The 22941-nt window shown below is 67.6% G+C and overlaps 2 protein-coding genes across 2 annotated transcripts; one reads left to right on the plus strand and one right to left on the minus strand.

Annotated features, from left to right (window-relative positions):
* Window positions 1-600: 600 nt before the first annotated feature.
* SREBF1 (sterol regulatory element binding transcription factor 1) lies at window positions 601-12515 on the plus strand. Its single transcript, XM_032197961.1, has 19 exons — window positions 601-772; window positions 4896-5294; window positions 5444-5625; window positions 5727-5867; window positions 5951-6169; window positions 6286-6400; window positions 6492-6706; window positions 7131-7335; window positions 7941-8125; window positions 8794-9055; window positions 9167-9333; window positions 9558-9726; window positions 9799-9907; window positions 9988-10097; window positions 10183-10315; window positions 10467-10629; window positions 10922-11107; window positions 11210-11321; window positions 11532-12515. The coding sequence occupies exons 1-19, from the start codon at window positions 667-669 to the stop codon at window positions 11753-11755; spliced, it is 3402 nt and encodes a 1133-aa protein (XP_032053852.1). The 5' UTR covers window positions 601-666; the 3' UTR covers window positions 11756-12515.
* A 2035-nt stretch (window positions 12516-14550) lies between these two features.
* Window positions 14551-22489, minus strand: RAI1 (retinoic acid induced 1). Its single transcript, XM_032197953.1, has 4 exons — window positions 16910-22489; window positions 15562-15655; window positions 15244-15293; window positions 14551-14871 (listed from the first exon to the last, which is right to left on the minus strand). The coding sequence occupies exons 1-4, from the start codon at window positions 22469-22471 to the stop codon at window positions 14857-14859; spliced, it is 5721 nt and encodes a 1906-aa protein (XP_032053844.1). The 5' UTR covers window positions 22472-22489; the 3' UTR covers window positions 14551-14856.
* Window positions 22490-22941: the final 452 nt, after the last annotated feature.

Below are 22941 nucleotides of genomic sequence, written 5' to 3' on the forward strand. Positions count from 1 at the left end.
GTGCCCAGATATTTATTTGGTTCCTGAGTACTGGGTGCCCAGGTACTTGGTGCCCAGGTATTCATTAATTTGGTGCCCAGGTATTGATTTGGTACCCAAGTACTGGGTGCCCAGGAACTTTTTGCCTGGGTATTGATTTATTTGGTGCCTAGATATTGATTTATTTAATGCCCAGATATTGATTTATTTAATGCCCAGGTATTGATCTGGTTCCCAGGTACTGGGTGCCCAGGTACTGGGTACCCAGGGCTTTAATTTGGCGCCCAGGGATTTATTTGCGGCCTGGCTGTCTGGTGCCCAGGAATTGATTTATTTGAAGCCCAGATATTTATTTGGTACCCAAGTATTGTGTGCCCAGGAACTTGGTGCCCGGGTATTGATTAATTTGGTTCCCAGCTATCGATCCACTTGGTTCCCAGGTGCCCAACAACTCTCTACCCAGGACCTTGGTGCAGAGACGGACACCCCACAGGGGGGGAGCAGCACCCCGAGGAGGGGGTGCCGTTGCCGGAGCCGTTCCGGGGGCCGTTCCCGGGGCCGCCCCTCGTCCCGCCCTCCCCCCCCCCACCCCCCCCGGTGGCTCCCGCCCCTCCCGGCCGCAGGTCCCCGGCGCTCATGGTGCGAGCGGCCGCGGCCGGGCGGCGCCGCCGGTGCTGAGCTGCGGGGATGAGCGCCCTCGCCTTCGACGACGGGAGCCTGGACGGGCTGGCCCCGGCCCTGGGGCTGCCCGGGGGCAGCGACATCGACACGGCGCTGCTCAGCGACATCGACGGTGCGGGGGAGCCCGGGGAGCCCCGGGTTTTGGGGAGGTGGGGGGGGGGGGCCACCGGGTTATGGGGGCGCTGGGATTGAGGGAAGTAGGGGAAGAGGGATTGGGGGGGGGGTTACAGGGATTGGGGGGGGCTGGGGGAAGCGGGATGGGGGATATGGGGGCAGCGGGATGGGGGATATGGGGTGCCGGGATGGGGACGGCTGGGACCGGGGCTGCGCGCTCGGTGCGCACCCGGGGCTCGGTGCGCACCCGGGGCTCGGTGCGCACCCGGGGTTCGGTGCAATAAGGGGGGGCTCGGTGCAAAACCGGGGTTCGGTGCAATAGGGGGGGGCTCGCTGCGATACCGGGAAGCCACGCGTGGCCGTGGGGGGTGCAGTGCCCGGTGCCCGGTGCTCGGTGCCCGGCCGGGAAGCCACGCGTGGCCGCGGGGGGTGCAACGCCCGGTGCAATACTGGAGAATGGGGGGGGGGCAGCGGGCTCGGTGCAACACCGGGGGCTCGGTGCAATACTGGGGAGCCGTAGCACAGCCCGGGGGGGGCCGGGGGGGGGGGGGAAGGATTTGGGGGTTTTGGGGAGCGGAGTCGCTGCTGGGTTGCGTCGTGCTCGATCCGGGGGGTTCGGGTACCGGGTGTCCCCCCCTGCCCCGTCCCGGGGGGCTCGGTGCCGGTGTCGGGGCAGCCCCGCCGCCCCCCCCGCCCCCCCCCAGCCTTGTGTCGCCGCCAGCCCCGCCCCGCGGTAGCGTCACCGCCGGGGTTACTCCCGGTCATTCCTCCTGGCTTCCCGGGGCGGGGGGGGGAAGGGAAGGGAGGAAAGGGGAGGGGGAGAAGCGGCCCCGGGGCTCTGCGGAGCATCCCCGGGCCCGGAGCCCTCGGTACCGGGTCCTTTAGGGAGGGGGGCTGCACGGTGCGGATGGGGCCAGCGGGATCCGCTCCCCAGCACCGAGCTGTACCCGATCCCATAAGGGTTCCCATAACCGTACCCGTTCCCATAACCATTCCCATATCCATACACATTCCTATTCCCATTCCCATAACCGTACCCATAACCGTTCCTGTTCCCATAACCATTCCCATACCCATAGATGTTCCCATTGCCATTCCCATAACCGTTCCCATACCCATACATGTTCCTATTCCCATTCCCATAACCATTCCCATACCCATAGATGTTCCCATTCCCATTCCCATAACCATACCCATAACCATTCCTGTTCTTATAACCATTCCCATACCCATAAAAGTCCCATTCCCGTTCCCATAACCGTACCCACAACCGTACCTATTCCCATAACCGTTCCCATACCCATACCCATTCCTATTCCTGTTCCCATAACCATTGCCATACCCATACACGTTCCCATTCCTGTTCCCATAACTGTACCCATAACTGTACCCATTCCCATAACCATTCCCATACCCATACAAGTCCCATTCCTGTTCCCATAACCATAGCCACAACTGTACCTATTCCCATACCCATTCCCATACCCATACACGTTCCCATACCCTTACCCAACCCATACCCATACCTGTCCACATCCCTGTACCCATTCCCATACCCCTACCCCTACCCATACCCGTTCCCACCCCCGTCCCCATACCCATCCCTCCCCCAGCACCAAACAGGTTCCCCGGCCGGCAGCACGTGGCGCCCGTCCCGGCTGAGCTCGCCGAGCGTCGGGGCCCCGAGGCATCCCCGGCACAGACCGGCCCAGCCGGTGGAGCACGCGGCGGGGTGGGGAGAGGGTGTGGGGCCACCCAAACCCCCCCGGCACCCCGCAGCACCCACGGGACGCTCGGGGAGGTCGGTGCCGGGAGCCCCCTCTCCGGGGCCGTCGCGGTGTCCTCACGCTGGCACCAAACCCAAACCCAAACCCCAAGGGGTGACCTTTAACTGGCTGGCAGCAGCGGGGGAAGCGATGCATCCTGCCGCCCGGCTCCCCCACGAGGACTTTGGCTGCGGGGTGTCGTGCCCCACAGCCGCGCTGGCGTCCCCTCTGCCCTCCTTGGCCCCGAACCAGGGCTGACACGGTGCGCAGGGTCACCAGCGGGCAGCCACCGCCGTGACACCCCGCTTTGTTTGGCCGTGAGCCCCGGGAAGCCGTGGGGAGCAGAGGGACGGGGGTGTGGGGTGAGAGTGTCCCTCTGGGGGTGTTTCTTTGGCCCTATAGAGAGGGTCTGGGTGTGTTGGTGTTGTTTATGGGGAGGGTTTTCTAGAGATTTTTGGTAAAGGGCTGTTAGAAATATATATGGTCCTGGGGACTCTGCATGGCCCCATTGCCTTGCCCTTACACCCCACATGGGGGGCTGTCCCCCTGCTGAGGGGCTCTGGGGGCCCTATGGGGCTGCCCCCAGCTGCTTGTAGGGTGGGGAGGTGAGAAGCCAAAGGGGTTTTGCAGTGCGTGGCCATCTGCCCCACCTCCTGTCCCCCCCCCGTGGGTTTGTTGTGGTCCCCACGTGGCCACGGGGTCCCTGCGCCCACCCTGGGGGTCCTCTGGTGGTCAGGGCCCTGGGTGCTCTGCGCCCACCGGGACCCACGGGTGCGCAGCCCTGCCCCACGTGCTCCCCCAAAACAATGGGGTGGGGGCAGCCCTGGCACCTCCAGCTGGGGGCAGAGCCCCAGGGCTGGGGCAGCTTCTTGTAGGGTGCCACGGGACGCAAATAAATCCCTGCTGGGTATTGGGGTGGGAGGGGAGAGCCCCCCCTCTGCGCCACGGGGGAGCCTTGGGGGTCTCTTGAGCTGTGGGGTCTGAGGCTTAGAGCCCCCTGGAAAGCCCCCCGGTGCAAATAGGGGCGCTGACCCCTTATAGGGGTGCAAAGCAGCCCCCTCTCCATGCGGGACATCTCCTCCATCACCCACCCGCAGCAGGCACGGGGGGGGGGGGTGCTGGGGCGCAGGGGGTGGCGAGGGGCACCCCGGCGTGCCCGGGATGGATTCGGGGGGCTCGTGGCGAAGGTGTCGAGGGCGGCTGACCCCGAGTAACCGCGGCGGGTGCCGGCGGGGTGCCCGCGAGTTACCCGGCCTGGCTCACCTTGGCGCGGCCGCGGGGCTGTCTGGGGGCGGCCGGCGGGCGCGCGGGCGGCGATTGGCGGAGTCGGCATCACCCCATCGCCGGCCCCGCTCCAGGCCTGGCGCGGGCGGCGATGCAGGGAGGGCCCCACGGGGAGAGGAGGCGAGAAAAAAAGGGCTCCGAAATATCCCAGTGCCTCCTCGGCACGAGGTTGAGAGGAGGCCTCGGTCTCCGCTCGGAGACCCCCCGCTTGCGCCCACCCCGCCGGCCGTGCGGGAAGGTACCCCCGGCCTCATCCTCATCCTCCCCGCGTCTCAGGGGGGGGCTTCGCCGCGGTCCCTTCCCGCTGCCTGGGGTGCCCCGGGGTGTGGGGAGCCTCGCTGGGGGTGTCCTGGGGTCTGGGGGTCTGGGGGTGCCTCGGTGAGACCCCCCCTCCCCGTGCGTCATCGCGGTGGAGGCAGCTTTGGGGTGTCTCCGTGCTGGGGGTGCCCAAGTGGGGGCACCCCGATACGGGCATCCCCTGGGGGAATGGAGGGGTGCGGTGATGGGGGGGGGCTGGGGCATGGCTGTGGGGGTGTCCCCGGGTCTGTGCCCCCCCCGTGAGGGGGGCAGACCCCCGAGATCAGGGCTGTTTAACCCTGCGCTTGCCATGCTGCTCTGCTGGGGTGGGGGGGGCCGGGGTGTGGCACCTCCCCGTCCCCACCCGAACCTGCTCCCTCCCCCCGATACGGGGGCTGCTTTGGGGGCTGTCGGGGTTCCTGGTGTATGGGAAATGAGTGAGGTGGGTGTGTGCCCCCCCCCCGGGCTGAGAGCAGCCCCGCTGAACCCCAGGCTGGGCTGGAAACCTCTGAGCCGGGGGCGGGGCAGACCCCAGCCCCACCATGTGAGCGCCGTGCCTCAGTTTCCCCACTGTCAGAGCGCCTGGGGGGAACAGGGCACGGCCCTTCCCTGGGAATTTCTCTCTGGAGACAGCCCCTGGCTGTGGGGATCCCTCCCCAAAGCCCCGAGCAGGACTGAGCGCCGTGGGGCTGGGGACCCCCAAAGGTTTTGGGGACCCCTTGGAAGGGTCCGGGCCCACCGCTGACGGGCTGCGGGGGGGGGGCTGTTTTGCAGACATGCTCCAGCTGATCAACACCTCGGACAATGACTTCTCGGGGCTCTTCGACTCTCCCTTCGGTGCCCCCGACAGCACCGTGCCCCCGGGGCTCCCCCCGGCCCCGAGCACCCTCGGCACCTACCTGGGGCCCAGCAATCCGCCCCCCGCCGCCCCCCAGGGCAACGTGTACCCGGGCCCCCCGGGGCTGGCACCCTTCACCCCACAGCCCCCTGCCCCTCTCCTGCCAGCCCCCGGCCCCCCAACAGCCCCGGGGGTGAAGGAGGAGCCGTCGGCCGTGCCCAGCAGCCAGCCCCAGCCCGGCGTGATGCTGCCCCCCCCCAGCTTCGTCCCCGCGTCCCCCGGCCAGTTCAGCCCCCAGCCCTTGGTGGGCTTCCAGAACCAGCACGGCTTCCCCGGTGAGGATTTTGGGGTGCACATGGAGGGTGGTAGAGGGAGGAGGGGGGGGGTCAGGGCTGCCTGATTTTGGGCAGGGGGCTCGGTGCAGGGGGGCGGTTCTGGCTGGGAGCTGGAGGTCCCCTAACGCCGCCCTCTGCTCCGTGCCCAGCCGTGCAGCCCGGGGGGGCCGGGCAGAGCCCCCTGCCCACCCCACAGCCGGTCCAACCCGTGGCGACGCTGCCCGGCCCCGTGCAGAGCATGGCACCCCAACAGCTCCTGGCCCCTGGACCCCCCCCTGCTGCCACCACCGCCACCCCCCAGCCCGTCTCGCCCCAGATCCAGCCGGTGCCGGTAAGCCCAAAACAGAGGATTACGCACGTCAAAGGGGGGGGGGGTCTGGTGGCACCCCAGCCCCTCTGACCACCCCCTCCCACCCTTTCCCACCCCCCCAGGTGCTGCTGCAGCCCCATTTCATCAAGGCTGACTCCCTGCTGCTCACGGCCGTCAAGACGGACGCCGGCAGCGCCAAAACCTCCGGCATCGCCTCCCTGGCCACCAGCGCCGGCGGCACCGCGGCCCCGCTGCAGGTGCCGGTAGGTGCCCCCATGGAGGGGCTGTAGGGTGGGCTGGGGACGCTCGGGGACCCCCCGGGTGATGCCTCCCTGCGTCCCTACAGGCGTTGGTGAGCGGAGGGACCATCCTGGCCACCGTGCCGCTGGTGGTGGACGCCGAGAAGCTGCCCATCAACCGGCTGGCGCCCAGCGGGAAGCCGGCGCTGGTGCAGGGCAAGGGGGAGAAGAGGACGGCGCACAACGCCATCGAGAAGCGCTACCGCTCCTCCATCAACGACAAGATCGTGGAGCTCAAGGACCTGGTGGTGGGCACCGAGGCCAAGGTGGGTGCGCCGCGCCGTGCCGCGCCGGGGCCGGGGGGCGCAAAGGGCGCAGGGGCTGGGGGTGAGGAGGGGGCTGCTGGCAGCGGGGCTGAGCCCCCTCCCCTGGCCTCCGGCAGCTCAACAAGTCGGCGATCCTGAGGAAAGCCATCGAGTACATCCGCTACCTGCAGCAGAGCAACCAGAAGCTGAAGCAGGAGAACCTCAGCCTGAAGATGGCCGTGCAGAAGAGCAGTGAGTGCCGCAGAGCGGGCCGGTGCTGTCCAGGATCCTTTTGTGTCCCCCCCGCCCCCAACCCGTCTCAGCCCTGTCCCGCTCCCCGCAGAGTCCCTCAAGGACCTGGTGGCCTCCTGCAGCAGCGGGGGGGCCAAGGCGGAGGCCCCCATGGAGGTGGTGAAGGCGGAGGTGATGGAGATGCTGACGCCGCCGCCCTCCGACGTGGGGTCCCCCTCCCGGGGCAGCCCCCTCTCGCTCAGCGGGGGCAGCAGCACCAGCAGCAGCGACTCGGAGCCCGACAGCCCCCTCTGCGACCACGGCAAGGTGCGGGGGGTGCATGGGGAAGGGGGGGTCCCCAAGGGGCCAGGAGCCAAACGGGGAGGGATGCTGGAGTGGGAACCCGGCCCTTTGTCCCTTAGGGTGCTCCTCGCCCCGTGTGGGGCTGGAGGGAGGGGTGTGGGGAATGCAACACCCTTGCTAAGGACCTCGTGCACATATCCTGCACCCCATATCCATGCCCTGTGCCCTGCCTCAACACCATGCTGCACGCCCATGCCCCGTATAATCCACACCATGCCCATGGCCATACCCATACCCCAAACCCTCTTCTCCATGCCCCATGCTCCATGCCCACTCTTCTGCCCCATGGCCGTGCCCCACGTCCCTATATCTGTGCCCGTGTCCCTGTGCCCCATGCTCTGCCCCATGTGCCCCGTTCCTGAGGCTCACAGAGGGGCTACCCACCCAGGTGAAGCAGGAGCGCCCGCTGCCCTCTCCCGGCAGCCAGGGCATGCTGGATCGCTCCCGCATGGCCCTCTGCGCCTTCGTCTTCCTCTGCCTCTCCTTCAACCCCCTGGCCTCCCTCCTGCGAGGCTCCAGCGCCCCGACCCCCGTGGGGAACCCGGGCACCGCGGGGCCTGGCAGGAGCATCATGGCCGAGCCCGGCACCGCGGGTAAGCGCCGGCACAAGGGTGGAGGTCATTGGGGTAGGGGTGGGCTGGAGGCTGTGGGTGGGGTAAAGGCTTTGGGTGGAGGACGTTGGGGTGGGCTGGAGGCTGATGGGGTGGTTTGGAGGCTGTTGGGGTGCAGGGTGTTGGGGTGGGGTGAAGGCCATGGGGATGGAGGCTACTGGGTGGGCACCATTGGGGTGGAGGCCACTGGGGTGGACACTATGGGAGTGGAGGTCACTGGGGTGGACACCATGGGACTGGAGGTCACTGGGGTGGGTACCATTAGGATGGAGGCCACTGGGGTGGGTGTCATTGGGATGGAGGCCACTGGGATGGGCACCACGGGGGTGGAGGTCACTGGGGTGGGCACACTGGGGTGGAGGCCACTGGGGTGGACACTATGGGAGTAGAGGCCACTGGGGTGGGCACTTTGGGATGGAGGCCACTGGGGTGGGCACATAAGGGTGGAAGTCACTGGGGTGGGCACCCTTGGGATGGAGGTCATGGGGGTGGTGGGCACCATTAGGATGGAGGTCAATGGGGTGGGCACCCTTGGGATGGAGGCCACTGGGGTGGTCTGGATGATGCTGAGCGCCGTCCCCGTGCAGAGGAGCCGTGGGGGTGGTCGCAGTGGCTGTGGCCCACGCTGGTGTTCTGGGGGCTGAACGCGGCGCTGGTGCTGGGGGCGGTGGTGCGGCTCTTCGTCTGCGGGGAGCCCGTCACCCCCCCGCACTCCGAGCCCTCCGTCCTCTTCTGGCGCCACCGCCGCCAGGCCGACCTCGACCTCGAACGGGTAAGCCCCGCCCACTGCCCACAAGCCCCGCCCACTGCACACAAGCGCCACCCACTTCCAAAAGCCACGCCCATTTCCCAGTGCCCCACCCGTCGTGGCCCCGCCCCCCCGATGCCCCCCACCCCTCTCCCCTGGCCCTGTCTCCACCCCCTCCCAGTGATTGCCCCACCCACTTTCCCAATGCCACGCCCACCTCATTGCTATTAGCCCCGCCCACACATATTGGCCACACCCCTTCCACCTGGATTAGCCCCGCCCACCCACCATGACCCCACCCACTTCCACCCATTCACACCCTTGGGATGGGGCCACGCCCCCACCTCCTGACCACACCCCTTTCCATGACCCCTCCCACCTCATGACCCCACCCACATACCCTCATTGGCCCCTCCCCTCATTGACCATGCCCCCACCTCGTTGACTACGCCCCCACCTCCTTGACCACACCCCCACCCTCCTTGACCACACCCCCTGCGGGTCCCCCAACCTCCTCTCCTTGACCCTCCCCTCCCCACGCCCCCCAAAAAACCTGACCACGCCCCCAAACCTTAACCACGCCCCCAACCCTGACCACGCCCACAACCCCTAACCCCGCCCCTAGCCCCGCCCACCTCCTTGGCCCCGCCTCCCCGTGCTAATACCCCATTGTGGGGGGGGGGTCCCCGCAGGGCGACTTCGCGCAGGGGGCTCAGCACCTGCGCACGGCGCTGGGTGCCCTGGGCCGCCCCCTGCCCGCCTCCCACGGGGACCTGGCCTGCAGCCTGCTCTGGACCCTCCTGCGCCACCTCCTGCAGCGCCTCTGGGTGGGCCGCTGGCTGGCCGCCCGCGCCGGGGGGCTGCGCCCGGACCCCCCGCCCCGCGCCCACGTCCGTCAGAGCGCCCGCGACGCCGCCATGGCGTACCACCGCCTGCACCAGCTGCACCTCGCGGGTAGGCGCCGTGCCACGGGGATAGGGATGGGTTACGGAGGGTTTTTTTTGGGGAGGGGGTGTCGCCACGCTGCCTGCTGACGCCCTCCCCGCCCGGTGGGGGTCCCCGCAGGGAAGCAGGCTGGGGGGCACCTGCTGGCCATCAACCTGGCGCTCAGCGCCGTCAACCTGGCCGAGTGCGCTGGCGACGCCGTGTCCGTGGCTGCCTTGGCTGAGATCTACGTGGCGGCCGCCCTGCGCGTCAAGGCCAGCCTGCACCGCTGCTTCCACTTCTTGGCCGTGAGTTTGGGGGGGGTGCAGGGGGTGGGGAGCAGCCCCATTTGCCTGCGGGGGGCTTGGCGGGGTGCCCGGCGGCGTGTCCGTCCCCAGCTGTGCCGTGGGACCTGGTGGCTCGATGTGGCCGCCTGTCCCCAAACTGCAGGGCTTGGTGTCGTGTCCCCCTCCATCGATGGGACCTGGGGACCCCCTCTTTTCCCCACCCCAACGCTGTGCTCTCCCCGCAGCGCCCCTTCCTGTGCAGTGCCCGGCGCGTGGCCCTGTCCCACGGCGGGGCCGTGCCCCCCGCCATGCAGTGGCTCTGCCACCCCTTGGGCCACCGCTTCTTCGTGGACGGCGACTGGGCCGTCAAGGGCGCCCCAAGGGAGACCATCTACAGCTCCGCCGGCAACCCAGGTACCCCCTCAACCCCCCAGTACCCCCCCTTATCCATTTTGGGGCTGGGGGCTGACCCCTTTTGCCCCGCAGTGGACCCGCTGGCGCAGGTGACCCAGCTCTTCCGCGAGCACCTCCTGGAGAAGGCGCTGTGCTGCGTGGCCATGCCCGAGCCCGGCCGCCCCGCGGCGCAGGGAGAGGGGTGAGTGTCGGGGTGGGCACCCCTTCCCTTTGCTCACCGGGGGTCCAGCCCCGCTCACGTCCCCTCTGCTGCCCCACCAGGCGCTTTTCGGATGCCCTGGAGTACCTCCAGCTGCTCAACGGCTGCTCCGACGCCAGCGGCGCGCCCGGCCCCGCGCCCTCCATCAGCTGCGGCTTGGCGGCGGTGACTGGTGAGGCCGGCGTCCCCCGGGCACTGCGTGGGGGCAGTGGGCTGGCCGTGGACACCCCATTTCCATGTCCCTTTCTACCCTGCAGGCACCGACCCCGTGTCCAAGTGGTGGGCGTCCGTCATCGGTGCCGTTATCCACTGGCTGCAGGGAGACGAGGAGGGGGCCGAGCGCCTCTACCCGCTGGTGGAGACCATGCCCCGGGTGCTGCAGGGCTCTGAGTGAGTGCTGGGGGTGGCGGGGCGCAGGGTGCCAGCTCTTCTTCTACATCCCCTTTTATTTGGGGTCGGCGCAGCCCCTGCGCCTGCTGGAGGGGGCTTCACCGTGCTCACCGAGGGGTCTGTGGTCACCGTGCTCCCCGTCCCCGTGCAGGAAGCCCCTTCCCCGCGCCGCGCTGCACTCCTTCAAGGCTGTCCGGGCCATGCTGAGCAAGCAGGACGGGAGCCAGGCCAGCCTGAACCACTGCGAGAAGGCCAGCAGCTGCCTGCGGGAGAGCCTGGAGCTCAGCAGCCCCCCCAAGTGCACCATCGACAAGGTGAGGCTGGGGAAGCTGGGAGCGGTTTTTTTTATTATTTTTTTGGGGAGGGGGTGGGTTGCCAAAACGCAGGAGGCGTCCCCGGCCCTCGCGGGGGTGCATTGTAGTTGCATTGCATGTGTCAGACTGGGAGTGCAATGCCCCTGCCATGCAGCCCGGCGGGGGTCCCGCGCAGCGCCGCCCGCCCACGGGGAGAGGGTGTCGGGGTGCGCCCCGTCCGTCTGTCCCGCTCACTGCCCACCCCCGCTCCCCTTTGTGTGTGTGTGTCTCCCCCCTCCCCAATTCCTTGCAGGCGGTGCAGCTCCTGCTCTGCGACCTGCTCCTCGTCACCCGCACCAACCTGTGGCAGCAGCAGATGAGCGCCAGCCAGCAGCTCCGCGGCGCCTACCAGGCGTCCGCCCTGGAGCTCCGCGGCTTCCAGCAGGACCTCAGCACCCTGCGGCGCCTGGCGCAGACCCTCCGGCCCGCCATGCGCAGGGTGAGCCCCCCCTCCAGCCTCGGAGAGCCCCGTGGGGATGCCCACCGTGCCCTCCAACCCTCCTCTTCTTCCTCCTCTTCCTCCTCCTCCTCATCCTCCTAGGTGTTCCTGCACGAAGCCACCGCCAGGCTGATGGCTCGCGCCAGCCCCACGCGCACCCACCAGCTGCTGGACCGCAGCCTGCGGAGGAGAGGGGTGCAGGGCAGCAAAACAGGTGGGTGAAGGGTCTCGGGGAGCCCCCCCTGCACCGGGTACCCCACGGGGACACCCCGCTGCTCGCCACCACCGTGTTTAGGGGGTACGGCATGGATAGGGGGAGCTCCTCCCCCGATATTTTGGGCGGCGGGGTGCCCAAATAGCCTCGCGGCATACCCGGAGAACCCAAAGGGCTGGTGAGGGACTGGTGCCCGCTCTGTCCCCGCAGCTGGCGAACCCGAGAGCCACCCCACGCCGCGGGAGCACGCCGAGGCCCTGCTGCTCGCCTCCTGCTACCTGCCCCCCAGCTTCCTCTCAGCCCCCGGGCAGCGCGTGGGGATGCTGGCGGAGGCGGCGCGCACGCTGGAGAAGCTGGGCGACCGCCGCACGCTGCACGACTGCCAGCAGATGATCATCAAGCTGGGCAGCGGCACCACGGTCACCTCGGGATAGCCGGGGTGGGGGGGGGACGGGACAGGGGATGGGGTCACCCCAAAGCCCTCGCCCCCGCTGCAGGACGGGCTGAAGGTTTTTGGAGGCGCCGGGCAGGAGGAGCGCCGGGGTGCCGCGTCCCCTTCGTCACCGTCCCCAGTGGGTGCTCCCCGCGTGTCCCCAGGACGTGGGGACATCTAGTGACACTGTCACAGTATTGCATGGCACTGGGGTGCTCGGCCACCCTCCTCCCCGCTGCCCGACACCCCCTTGCTGCACCCCGGCACAGGGCTGGGGCCCGTCCTCGCCCCCCTTTCCCCTGCGCGCCCCTGCCCGTCCCCCTCTCCGCGGTCCCCAAGCCCCAGGGGGGGGGACACCCCAGCGTTGGGGAGGGCAGGAGGGCTTGCCCCGTGGTGGCAGCTATGGTGGCACCGTCTTGTCTCCCAGGTGGTGCCCGTGGTAGGAAAGAGGGGCCCCCAGTCCCTCCCCGCCCCTCCCCAGCACTGACCAGTCCCCCCCCAGTTTGGAGCTGCTGCAGCCGGTGCCGAGCGCCAGCTCCGAGCGCTTTTGGAGAAGGGGAGGCCCCCCCCCCCTTGGGGGTGTGTGTGGGGGGCTGGTGGGTGCCCCCATCCCCTCCCCTCGCTGCTCACACCTTGTACATAGCCCCCCCTCCCCGCCATGCCCCAGCATCCCACCCCCCCCATCCCTTTGCCTCGCCTTTTTAAACGGTATTTTCATAGTTGGAGAGTTTTGTACAGACAATTAAAGCTGATTATTTATACCGCTGCGTGCTGGACTGGGCTCTGACACTGGAGGGGGGGCAAGCCGAGATGGGTTGGGGCAAAAAGACCCCCCCCAGGCAGGTGGGCAGCCTGTGGGGTCCCGCTTTCCTTGCACAAAATGGGTTTGGGGGGGGGACAAAGGGGACAGGGATGGGGCCACCCCAAACCCACCGCCCTGCCCCAACGCGCGTGGGGAGCACCGGAGCTGCTGCCCCCATACCCAAGCTTCCCCCCCCCCAAAACCCCAACCCCACAGCGAGCCTTTTTGGGGGTGGGGGCCACCTGGGGACAAAGGGCCAGCGGGGCAGGCAGCCAGGGGGGAACACAGGCCACGAGCAGGGCGCCACGTACTTCCAAAACAATCGTTGTATCTTTATTGACGCTCTGAATGCAATGACCTGTTTTTTACTCTTAAGGAAAATAAACATCTTTTAGAAACAGCTTGTTACACACAATCTTCAGTGTGAAGCAATATACTAATAAGAACACTAGTCTTAACATTTACAGTCTTCATATATATTATATATATGTATATGTATACATATATATACACTATATAATGAGGCAATATATAATACACACGGTTTACCATTTTACAGTCATATGTACAAGATGTCACTAAAAATAGCCAGATTTCAGGCAGCGCTGCCAGGGACACGGATGATTTTTTTATATTTTTTTGTAATTGATTATTTTTATTAGTCTCTTTTCTCCCCTTTTTTTTTTTTTTCTTTTTTTGTGTGTGTTTTTCGCCCCCGTGTCCGAGGCAGGCTGCTGAAACGACAGACATTTCTTGGCCAGCAAACCTTGAGGGTGAGGGCTGGGTTGTGGGATGGAGGGGGCACGGGGCTGCCCCCTTCCCCTGGGATGCTCGGCGCTGCTGGGGGGGCAGCTCACGCCTTTTAGGATGGGGATTTGGGGTTAAATCGCCCTGGGCAGCCCCGCTGAAGCAGCCCGGAGTGGAGGAAGCCAAAGGGAGCTGGTGGCGAGGGGCAAGCCAGCGCCACACGAGGGTCTCCTCCGTTCCTCCCCGTGGTGTCCCGTGTCCCCGTGGGGTGGGCTGGGGCAGCCCAAACGCTGCCCACCCCAATGGGGACCGGTGCTGCCGAGTGGGAGCTGCTGCTGGGCTGTTTGCGCCCACCTGCACCCGGCTGGAAAGCTGGGTTTGCACCCGGAGCCTTGGGGTTTGCACCCAGAGCCTTGGGGTTTGCTCCCAGAGCCTTGGGGTTTGCACCCAGAGCTATGGGATTTGCACCCAGAGCCATGGGGTTTGCACCCAGAGCTATGGGATTTGCACCCAGAGCCTTGGGGTGTGCACCCAGAGCTATGGGACTTGCACCCAGGACCATGGGGCTTGCACCCAGAGCTATAGGGCTTGCACCCAGAGCTTTGGGGTTTAAGCCCAAGTGCAAGGAGCAAAGCCCATCCCCAGCGAGCCGAGGTCTCGGCGAGGCAGAGCAGGAGGAGGGTGGCCTTTTGGGGACCCCAGCCCAGCAGCGCCAGCCCCCCACAGGGCAGGAGGAGGGCGGGTGCAAGCAGAAGGGAGGAATCGGGGCTGGGGCAGCCCCGGTGGGGACACGGCCGCTGGCGTAGGGCTGTCCCAGCGCTGTCCCCATCCTGGGGAGGCCGTGCCCAGCAGGGTGAGGAGAGGGCAGGAGATGGAAGAACGAAACGGAAAAAGCCAAGTGGTGTTTCAGACAGCAGGCCGTTGTTGTTTTCTTTTCTTTTCTTTCCTTTTTTTTTTTTTTTGTCTTTTTTTTGTCTTTTTTTCCTTTTTTTTTTCTCTCTTTTTTTTTTTTTTTTTTTTTTTCCTTTTCTCCGTCGCGCACATATATACAGACAGACACCATGAGGTTTGCTGAAGGCAACATCTCAGATCAGATCAGTGTGAGATACGGAGACCCCGGGACCCACGCAGGGTCCGGCGGCCCCAAAGTAAGACAACAGCGCCGGGACCCCTTCGTACACGGCCCCCCCCCGCCCCCATCCCCACCCACCCGCCCACCCCCCCCCACCCAAACCCACCACCCCTGTGCAGCTCACGTAGTCCTGGAGCAGTCTCTGTGTTCTCCATACGGATGTCACCGGGGCTGGTGACCCCGCCACGCCACCCCGGGGGGGCTCCGTGCCCCCCCCGGCCCCGTTTTTCCACCCCGGGGGGCTCTCCCCACCGAAGGGGGGGCCCCGAGGAGAGAGGTTGGGGGGCGGCCGGCAGCGCTGCGCCCACCTCGGGGGCCACGCTCCTCCGGTGGCCCCCGACGGCTCGGTGCTGGGGACGGTGGCGCTGCCACCCCCGCGGGTCCCTCGCTGGTGGCGGGGGTCGTCGCGCCTCCCGCGCCGCTACACGGGCTGCCTCTGCGGGGACAAGGGGACAGGGGGGTTAATAGGGTGGGGGGGGACACACGGCACATTGTCCCCAAGCTGGTGGGGGTGTCCCCATTGGGATGCAGCCCTGTGAAAAGCGGAGGACGGGGTTTTGGCACAGGTTTTAAATTGTGTCCCCCCCCCCCACCAGGTCAGTGTTAAGGGCAGGTGGACAAAATCCCATAAAAAACCCCACAGACTGTCTATGGGGGTATAGCCCCTGTACTGGGGGTCTCATGGGGAGCCCCAGGGAAGCGATTGCCCTGTGCCAAGGAGGGGGATGTCCCCGAGGATGGGGGGGGGACACGGCGTGAAAGCAGCTCTGCCTTCCCCCGGGGGTGCACCGAGGGTCTCCGGGCTCACCTTATGTTTGGGACATCGCAGAGAGAAGCTCTCTTCGGTTAGTAAGCAACCTGCGAGGAGAAAAGGCCGTGTCAGGGGGCTGATGACCGTCCCCGAGGAGCCGCAGGGACGCAGCCCCCTCCTCGCCACCATTTACGCGAAGATTTGGGCTGAGAGCAGCCAAATTCGGGACACCAACCACAAAATTCGGGGCACGAAGCACCTCGCCATCCGCCACGGGGAGCCCCCAGCCCACCCCGTCCCCGATTTCAGCCGGCTCAGAGGGCTCTGGGGGGGGGTGTCCCCATGCCCCCCCCCGTCCCCGCTGCTGGGGCTCACCTGTGTCGATGGCACACGCGTAGTGGTAGGTGTGGGGACACCCCTTCTGGCAGCAGCCCACCGTGGCTCCCGCTTGCTGGCAGCTCGAGCACTTCTTAACACGCCGCGGGGAGAGGGAGAGAGAGGCAGAGAGAGACAGAGAGACCTCGTCAGAGCCCAGCGCCGAGGTGACGAGCCCCAAACGGCCCCCGGTGTCCCTGCTGCTGCCCCGAGTTGCCCCCCCGGCAGCGTCCTCCCTCCAGCGCCACCGGCTGCGGCCACCCTCTTTTGGGTGGAAAATGCTGAAAGCAGAGAGTGGGCAGGAGGTGAAGGGACGTGGCCGTGCCATGGCTCGGGGGCAGCGGGGGTAGAAAACCCCGGGGGTCCCCACTCCTGCCCCGTCCCTGTTGCTGCTACAGGTGGGGAGGGTGGCAGCCCGTGGACGGACCATGGGGATGATGGATTGGATGTGTTCAGCCCCAAATCTGCTAACGGGGGGCCTGCTGGGCACAGAGACCCCATGTCCCCATGGCAGTGTCCCAGCAGTGTCCTCCCTAATTTGCCCTCCCAGTGTCCCCATGTTCCTCGTGGACTGGACAAGGAGCGGGGCAGGGCCGTGCCCGACCTTCCCTGAGCCGCCGCACGGCGTGACAGCACAAAACCACTTCTAAGGCTAAAAAGGAGGATTTTAGGCCTTATCAGGGAGGCAGCAGCACGAATCTCCCGGGAAGCCAGCCGGGTTCATCGCATCCCAACGCCAGCCCTGGTCTCCCAGGACGGCTTGTAATGCCCGGCAGCTTGCTGACCAGCCCTATTAATTTCGCCCCCGCTGCAGCCGTGTGTCCTGGGGGATTCCCCTGCTCCCGGGCAGTAACACGCTGTTAGCCCTCGGTTTGCTCCAAAAACCCTACAAAACGCGATGGGAAAGGCTGGTTCTGCTTCTCCCTGTTGACTGGGGACACCCCGAGCCCTGCAGCCAGCTCAGAGCACCCAGCACAGCAAGCCCCGGGGCTCGTCTGCTTCATCCTTCCTAACTGCGCCACGGCCGAGCCCATGGGGAGAGCAGCAAAAAACTCAACAGGGCAGAGCCCCAGGCCCTTTTGGGGCCAGGAGGAGATGGGCAGGGGGCATACAGGCAGTGCCCAGCTCCGGGACCAACTTCTCTCTGCCACACGGGGCCGGCTCGGCCGCCACCGTCTTGGGGTGGGCCAAAAATGGGGTTGGTGACTCCGTTTGCTCCGGCCGTGCCCGTTTGGAGGAGCTGACGCCTTCCATCCCCTCCGTTCCCCCCACGGCCTCTCCGCTACGGGTGGGAGGGCTCGCCCCGCCACCCCGGGGTGCCGTGCCGGGTGGGTGGCTGAGCTCTTACCACGTCGGCAGCCGCCTTGACGGCCTCCTGCAGCCCGTAGAGCTTCCCCGCCACCAGGAAAACCCCAGCGGTCCATATGGCACAGGCCTCGTGCAGCCAGTGCTCCTGCGTGTCGCCCGCCCCCGGCTCCTGCGGCGGGGACTCGGCTTTGTTACATTCGTGCCTCCGGGGCTTTTCGGCCGCCTCCTCGCCCTCTGTCCTCTCGTCACAGCAGTAGCAGCTCTGCAGCCTGCGAAACATGCCCCGGGGGCTGGAGCGGAGCGAGCTCTGCTTGGCAGCCTCGGCGGCACCCTCCGGCCTCGGCGGCTTGCCGCCGGCCGCCCAGCTGCTCTCCGTCCCTTTCGGCCCCCGCTCCGCCGCACCGGCCTCCTCGCCCTCCGCCCGCGCCTTCTCCTTCAGCCGCGACTTCTTCTTGGGCAGGCAGTCCTCGGGGTAGTAGGGCCCGCACAGGTCCCCCAGGTCCTTGTAGTTGGCGGGGTTGCGGCACAGGCAGCACACCAGGCAGGCGGCGCTCAGCGCCTTCGACACCACGGGCCCCATGTGCATGGTGGACGAGGCGGGCAGAGCCGCCCGCGGCCGCGGCGCCGTGCCGGCGGGCCCCCGCTGCAGCCGGGCCTCGTCGCCGGGCGAGTTGACCACGGTGCAGGCGGTGGTGAAGTCGCCGCGCCGCTCCACGCGGACGTAGGGCGCGAAGGGGGGAGCCCGGCTGTCGGCCCGCAGCCGCTTGCAGGAGATGTACTTGAGGCGGATCTCGGGCTCGGCGGGGTGCAGCAGCGGCGCTTGCTGGGCTTGCCGCCGCCGCTTGCCCCGGCTCTTGCACCGCGACGGCACCGCCTTGGCCTTGCCGTGGGCCAGGCGCTTCCGCTGCCGCTTGGAGTAGCCGTTGTAGTTGGCGTGGTTGGCCCGCGCCTTCGGCCCGCGCGCCGGCCCGCCCGCCGAACGCCCCTCGGGGCCCTCGCCGCCCCCCGCCTCCTTCTCCTCGCTCTTTGGTTTCTTGCCCTCGTCCCCGCCGCCCGGCCCGGCCGCCCGCTCGCGGGGCGGCGGCAGCGGCAGCGCGGGGCCCAGGGGCGCCTTGGCCATGCCCAGCGCTGCCGCTTTGCCCTTGCGGTTCCTCTTCTTGGGCAGCAGCGCCGCGTTCTTGGCCACCACCGCCGAGCCGGGCTGCGCCGCCACCACGGCCGGCACGCACGTCTCGCCCTGGAAGCCGTCGGCGGCGAGTTTCTTCCCGCTGCCCGGCTTCCCCTTCAGCACTCTGCCGTGGGCGTTTCGGCAGAACTGCTCGGCCGACGGCGCCGCGGGTGCTTTCTGCGCCGCCGCCGGCTTGGGCAGCCGCGCGTCGCCCACCGCCGGGGCCACGCCGCCGTGCTTCACCGCCCGCTCCCGTTCCGCCCCCGCCGGGCTCAGGGAGGTGCCGTAGGTGGCCGCCGCCGTCGCCGCCGCCGCCGCCGTCGCCGCCGCCGTGGCTGCCGGCTTGCAGGCGAACTTCTTCAGGTTGGGCGAGGTGATTTTCTGCACGATGGCCTCCAGCTTGAGGCCGCGGCCCTTGCGGGGAGGCAGCACTTTGGTCTTGGTGGCCTCCTGGAAGGCCGCCCGGGAGGTGATCTTGATGCAGACGTCGGGGGCCTCCTTTGGCGGTGGGGGTTTCGGGACGGCTTCCCCGGGGCTCTTGGGGGGCAGCTTGGCTTTCACCTTCTTGGCCACGGGCATCTTCTTGAAGAGGCTGGGGGGACCCTCGGGCTTCTCCTCCTTCATGCCGCCGCTGTTGCTCCGCAGAACCAGGTTCCTCTTCTTGGCGGGGATGGGGGAGATGAAGGTGGATTTCCTCTTCAGCGAGTGCAGGGGCCGCTCGGACATCTTGCCGCCCACTCCCGGCCCCGTTTTGGGCAGCTTCATCCGGGCTCCCACCTTGCCCTCCTTGTGGGGGCTGCCCGGAGGGGCCAGCTTGAAGGCGGGCGGGAGGTGGTTGTTGGAGATGAGTTTTTTGGGTGCCTTGCAGTTCTTCAGCCGCACCTCCGCCGCCCGCTTGCCCCGCCGCCTCTTGGTGTAGAAAACCTCCTGCGTCTTCGTCCGGGAGCGCAGGATCATCGACCGCTGGTCCCTCTCCCCCGCGTCCGCCGCGTCCCCCTCCGGCGGCGTCGGCCCCGCTGCCTCCTCGGCGGGCACCAAGCTGGGCACCAGGAGGGCGGCATCGCCGCCGGCGTTTTGGACCACTTTAGGGGCCGGCCGGCCGCTGCGCTTCCTGGCTTTGAAAGCCACCCTCTGCTTCACCCCACAGGCCGGCTTCTTCCCCAGCTTCTCCTGGTGCACCGGCACCTTCAGCCCCTCCAGCGGGGCCGGGGTGCGGGGCTCGGCGAGGGCGGTGAAGGAGCGGGTGCACATGCGTGCCGGCAAGCCCTCCGCCGCAAACCTGGGCGTCTGGCTGTGGGCGTTCTTGCTCGGCATCTCCACCTGCCCGTCCGGCCTGACGCACGCCACCGGCAGCTCATCGAAGGGGCTCGGCACTGCGCCGCCGGCACCGTCCCCCTCCGGCAGCCGGCAGTGCACCCTCTTGTTGCGGAGGCTCTTGCCCCTCGAGACAGGCTCCGTCTTCCCCAGCACGGTTTCGGGCACCAGCTGCTTCTTCAAGGGTTCGGCATCCGCCCCCTCCGGGTGAGGTTTCTCCCCTCCGCCGCCCTCCTCGGGCTGGATGTGGGGCAGGGAGGACTTGAACCAGCTCTTCACCTTGGTCTCCGTGCCCACCGCGGGGCCCAGCAGGATGACGGACTGGCCGGAGAGGCGCGCCGAGGGCGCCGAGCCCTCCTTCTCCACCGTGCTGACGGTCTCCTCGGCGGACACGGGCACCTCGCTGGCGGACAGCACGGCGGGCATCTCCGGGGGCTTGGGCGGCGAGGCGTCGTAGGGCACCGGCTTCTGCTCCGCACCCGCCAGCTCGCAGAGCGAGGAGTACTCCTCCGCCTCCAGGTCCGACTCCTTCAGCTCCGGCGACGAGATCATGGGGATCTCGCCAAAGTCCCCGGCCGAGCAGCAGTGCCGGGTGTCCTGCAGCCACCTCTCGCTGTCTGCCTTCGTGGCCTCGTCGTAGGTCAGCGTCTCCTCCTCTTCCTCCTCCATCGCCTGCTGGGCAAAGTCCCGGGCCGGCTCGCTCTTGGCCGGCTGCTCGCCGTCGCACAGATCCAAGCTGCAGGCATTTTTTTTCTCCTTGCAGGACCCCACCATTTTGCTGGGGAACAAGCCCTTGGGGAGGTCGGAGGCTTGCAGGCCCGAGCCCAGCTCCTTCCACCTGAGGCACGCCTCGCCCAGGCTCTCCTCCGGCCACTCAAAGTGCTCCATGGCGTTTTCGGAGTCCACCGAGTTGGCCGTGGTGTTCGAGTAGCAGCTGAAGCTGGAGGCCCCCGCGCTGGAAGTGGCGGCTGGGATGCTGGGCTTGGAGTTGAAGGCCAGCGGGGCCGCATCCTTGAGCGAGTCCTTGGTCTCGGTGGCCGCAAACTCCACCTGGGGACCCTCGTACACCTCCTCCCCAAAGTCCTTCCCCGCGCTGCCCCCCGAAGCCTTGTCCAGCTTGAGGGGCTCGGTGAGGGTGCTGGAGTCGCCCTGGCTGGGCCAGGCGCCCTTCACCATGGAGTCCAGGCACGGCCGGTGGTTCTCCACCTGGAAGGGGGACTTGGTGGCCTCCTTGCTCAGCATGGGCGAGTTGGCCCAGGCTTTGTCCCCCTTCTCGCTGATGGCGTCCTGCAGGACGATGATCTCGGAGGCCAGCTCCTCCTGGGACAGCGCGCTGAGGAGCAGCCGGGGACAGTCCCGCTCGTTGGTCACGTACTTGGTGAAGGTCTCCAGGGGCAGGCTGGCGTGGATGCTCTGGAAGGAATCGTCCGATTTGGTGGACATATCATCCGGGGAGGTGACGGAGCAGGTGGACACGGACTCGGGCTTCGCCTTGGAGTTGCTGTTGACGCGGGCAGGGCTGCGGTTCTGGTTGCAGTACAGGAAGCTCCTCTCCAGCTGGTCCTCCGAGCCACTGAGATAGTCGGCGTCCTGCGTCTCGGCGTGGACGGACTGCGGGGTGCTGAGCGGGTCGGACAGCGGCGTCCCCACCTGCTCCGCGGAGTACGTGCTGCTCTCGGGGCTGCAGTGCTGCCCCTTGAGCTGCTCGGGGGTCCTCGCCGGGGTCTTGATGCCTTTTTTCTGGGGCACGGCCGATTTGGAGAGCAGCAGCTGCTGGACGGTGTTGGAGATGTTCTCCACCTGGGAGGTGAGCGCCGTCAGGCTCTGCAGGCTCAGGTCCGACAGCAGGTTTTCGGGCAGCTTCTCCTTCGGCAGGTTCTTGCAGTTCCCGGATTGAGCATCCGGGCTCGTCCCGTCGGTGGGAGAAGGGTTCAGCAGCGGCATGAAATGGCTGTGGTCGGCGATGCCGGCCGGGAAGGCGCCGGCGTTCAGCGGCTGCTGGCTGTACTGGAAATTCTCCAGGTTGGGCATCAGCGGGGACGGCGTGGAGCTGTAGGACGGCGACCGGCCGACGGAGCGTGCCGGCGAGTGGCTGGCGCTGGGGCTGAAGGTTTGGTAGTACTGCTCCGGCGTCCGGACGGGCGGCGCGTCGCCCTGGCAGTAGGTCTGCCCCGGCTGGTTGTAATGCTGGTACTTGGCCAGGTTTTGGTAGTGGAGGGTCTCCGGGGCGTGATGCCTCCCCTGCAAGGGCTGAGGTTGGGGCTGGGGAGGCTGCGGGGGCTGCGGGGGCGGCGGCGGGGGCTGCGGGGGCTGCGGCGGGGGCTGCGGGGGCTGCTCGTAGCCGATGCGGTTGGGCTGGTAGCCGTGCAGGTTGGGCACGCGGGGGCCGGGGGCCAGGCTGGCGGCGCTGCCCAGGGGCCGCTCCAGCGGCGGCTGCCCCGAAGGGGCCGTGCAGCTCTTGTAGGAGTGCGCCGGCTGGCTGCCCCCCGGCACCGAGGAGTAGGTGGAGGAGGCGGGGAAGGACTGCGAGTGCTGCCCGAAATGGGGGCTCTGCGGGAAGGGCATGGGCGAGGAGACGTCGTTGGGCAGCTTCTGCCGCTGCAGCTTGGGGTAGGGGAGCGCGGGCGGCTGCTGCTGCTGCTGCTGCTGGAAGTGAGTCCGGAAGGGCAGCGGGGTCGCCGCCGCCGGCTCGTGGTAGGGCCGCCCGCCCGCCGGCGCCGCCGTCTTCTTCATCAGGCTGTCCTCATACTTGGCCACCCCGCCGGGCAGCGCCTGCGCCTGGCTGCCCCACGCCTGCAGGCCCTCGTCCCCCGAATAGCGGGCCGGGTAGGGGCTGTTCTCCTGCACGGCGTAATTGGAAAAGGCCGGCCTGCCTTGCAGCTGCTGCCCCGCTAATTGCTTGTTTCCCCGGTGGTATTTCTCCACGGCGCTGTTCTCGTAGCCCGAGTACGGCAGTTGCTGCTGACTGTAGTACTCCTTCGCCACCAGCCTCTGCCGCTCGCAGTTCGGCCCTGCCTGACTTTGATGCCTGTAATTCTCCAGGCGTGATGTATCTTGTGAAGTCGGCTGGTAGCTCTGCTGGTTGCCATGGAAACCACACCTTTCTCGAAAGGACTGCATGGCGCGGGCTTGTTATCTGCGAAGAGAGAGAGGCGAGAATTCAAATGAAGCACCGCCGCCGCCGCCACCGCCGCCGCCGCGGGCCCGGGGAGCACGGCCGCGCGCGCAGGGGGCACCGCGGGCATCGCCGCGCCTGCCGGGGCAGCGCCTCGCTGGCACTGCGTCACCTCGCATGGCCCCAGATCATGGCACCTGGCGCTGCATCGCCTCGCCTCGCCTCACCCTGCACCGCATCGCCCTGCGCTGCCTCGCCTTGCACGGCCGTGCATCGCCTCGCCTCGCCTTGCATTGCTTTGCAGCGGCGCAGCACCTCGCATTGCTTTGCTCTGCATCGCCCTGCCTTGCCTCGCAGCGTTCTGCATCGCCCTGCATCGCCTCGCCTTGCACCGCTTTGCAGCACCGTGCGCCTCCTCGCCTTGCCTTGCGCCTCTTTGCATCGCATCTCATCACCTTGCCATGCATCGCCCTGC

Source organism: Aythya fuligula, chromosome 15 (genome assembly GCF_009819795.1).
Source record: "Aythya fuligula isolate bAytFul2 chromosome 15, bAytFul2.pri, whole genome shotgun sequence".
NCBI classification, from domain to species: domain Eukaryota; kingdom Metazoa; phylum Chordata; class Aves; order Anseriformes; family Anatidae; genus Aythya; species Aythya fuligula.

Bases quoted from the DNA above. Each gene is read 5' to 3' on its own strand.
- SREBF1 (XM_032197961.1), top strand. From the start codon at position 667: ATGAGCGCCCTCGCCTTCGACGACGGGAGCCTGGACGGGCTGGCCCCG. The intron at 5,626-5,726 runs GTAAGCCCAAAA...CCACCCCCCCAG, and splicing joins CCCAGATCCAGCCGGTGCCG to GTGCTGCTGCAGCCCCATTT. The intron at 9,056-9,166 runs GTAGGCGCCGTG...GGGTCCCCGCAG, and splicing joins GCACCAGCTGCACCTCGCGG to GGAAGCAGGCTGGGGGGCAC.
- RAI1 (XM_032197953.1), bottom strand. From the start codon at position 22,471: ATGCAGTCCTTTCGAGAAAGGTGTGGTTTCCATGGCAACCAGCAGAGC. The intron at 15,656-16,909 runs GTAAGAGCTCAG...CGGCGTGTTAAG, and splicing joins TCAAGGCGGCTGCCGACGTG to AAGTGCTCGAGCTGCCAGCA. The intron at 15,294-15,561 runs GTGAGCCCCAGC...TTCTCCTCGCAG, and splicing joins CGCGTGTGCCATCGACACAG to GTTGCTTACTAACCGAAGAG.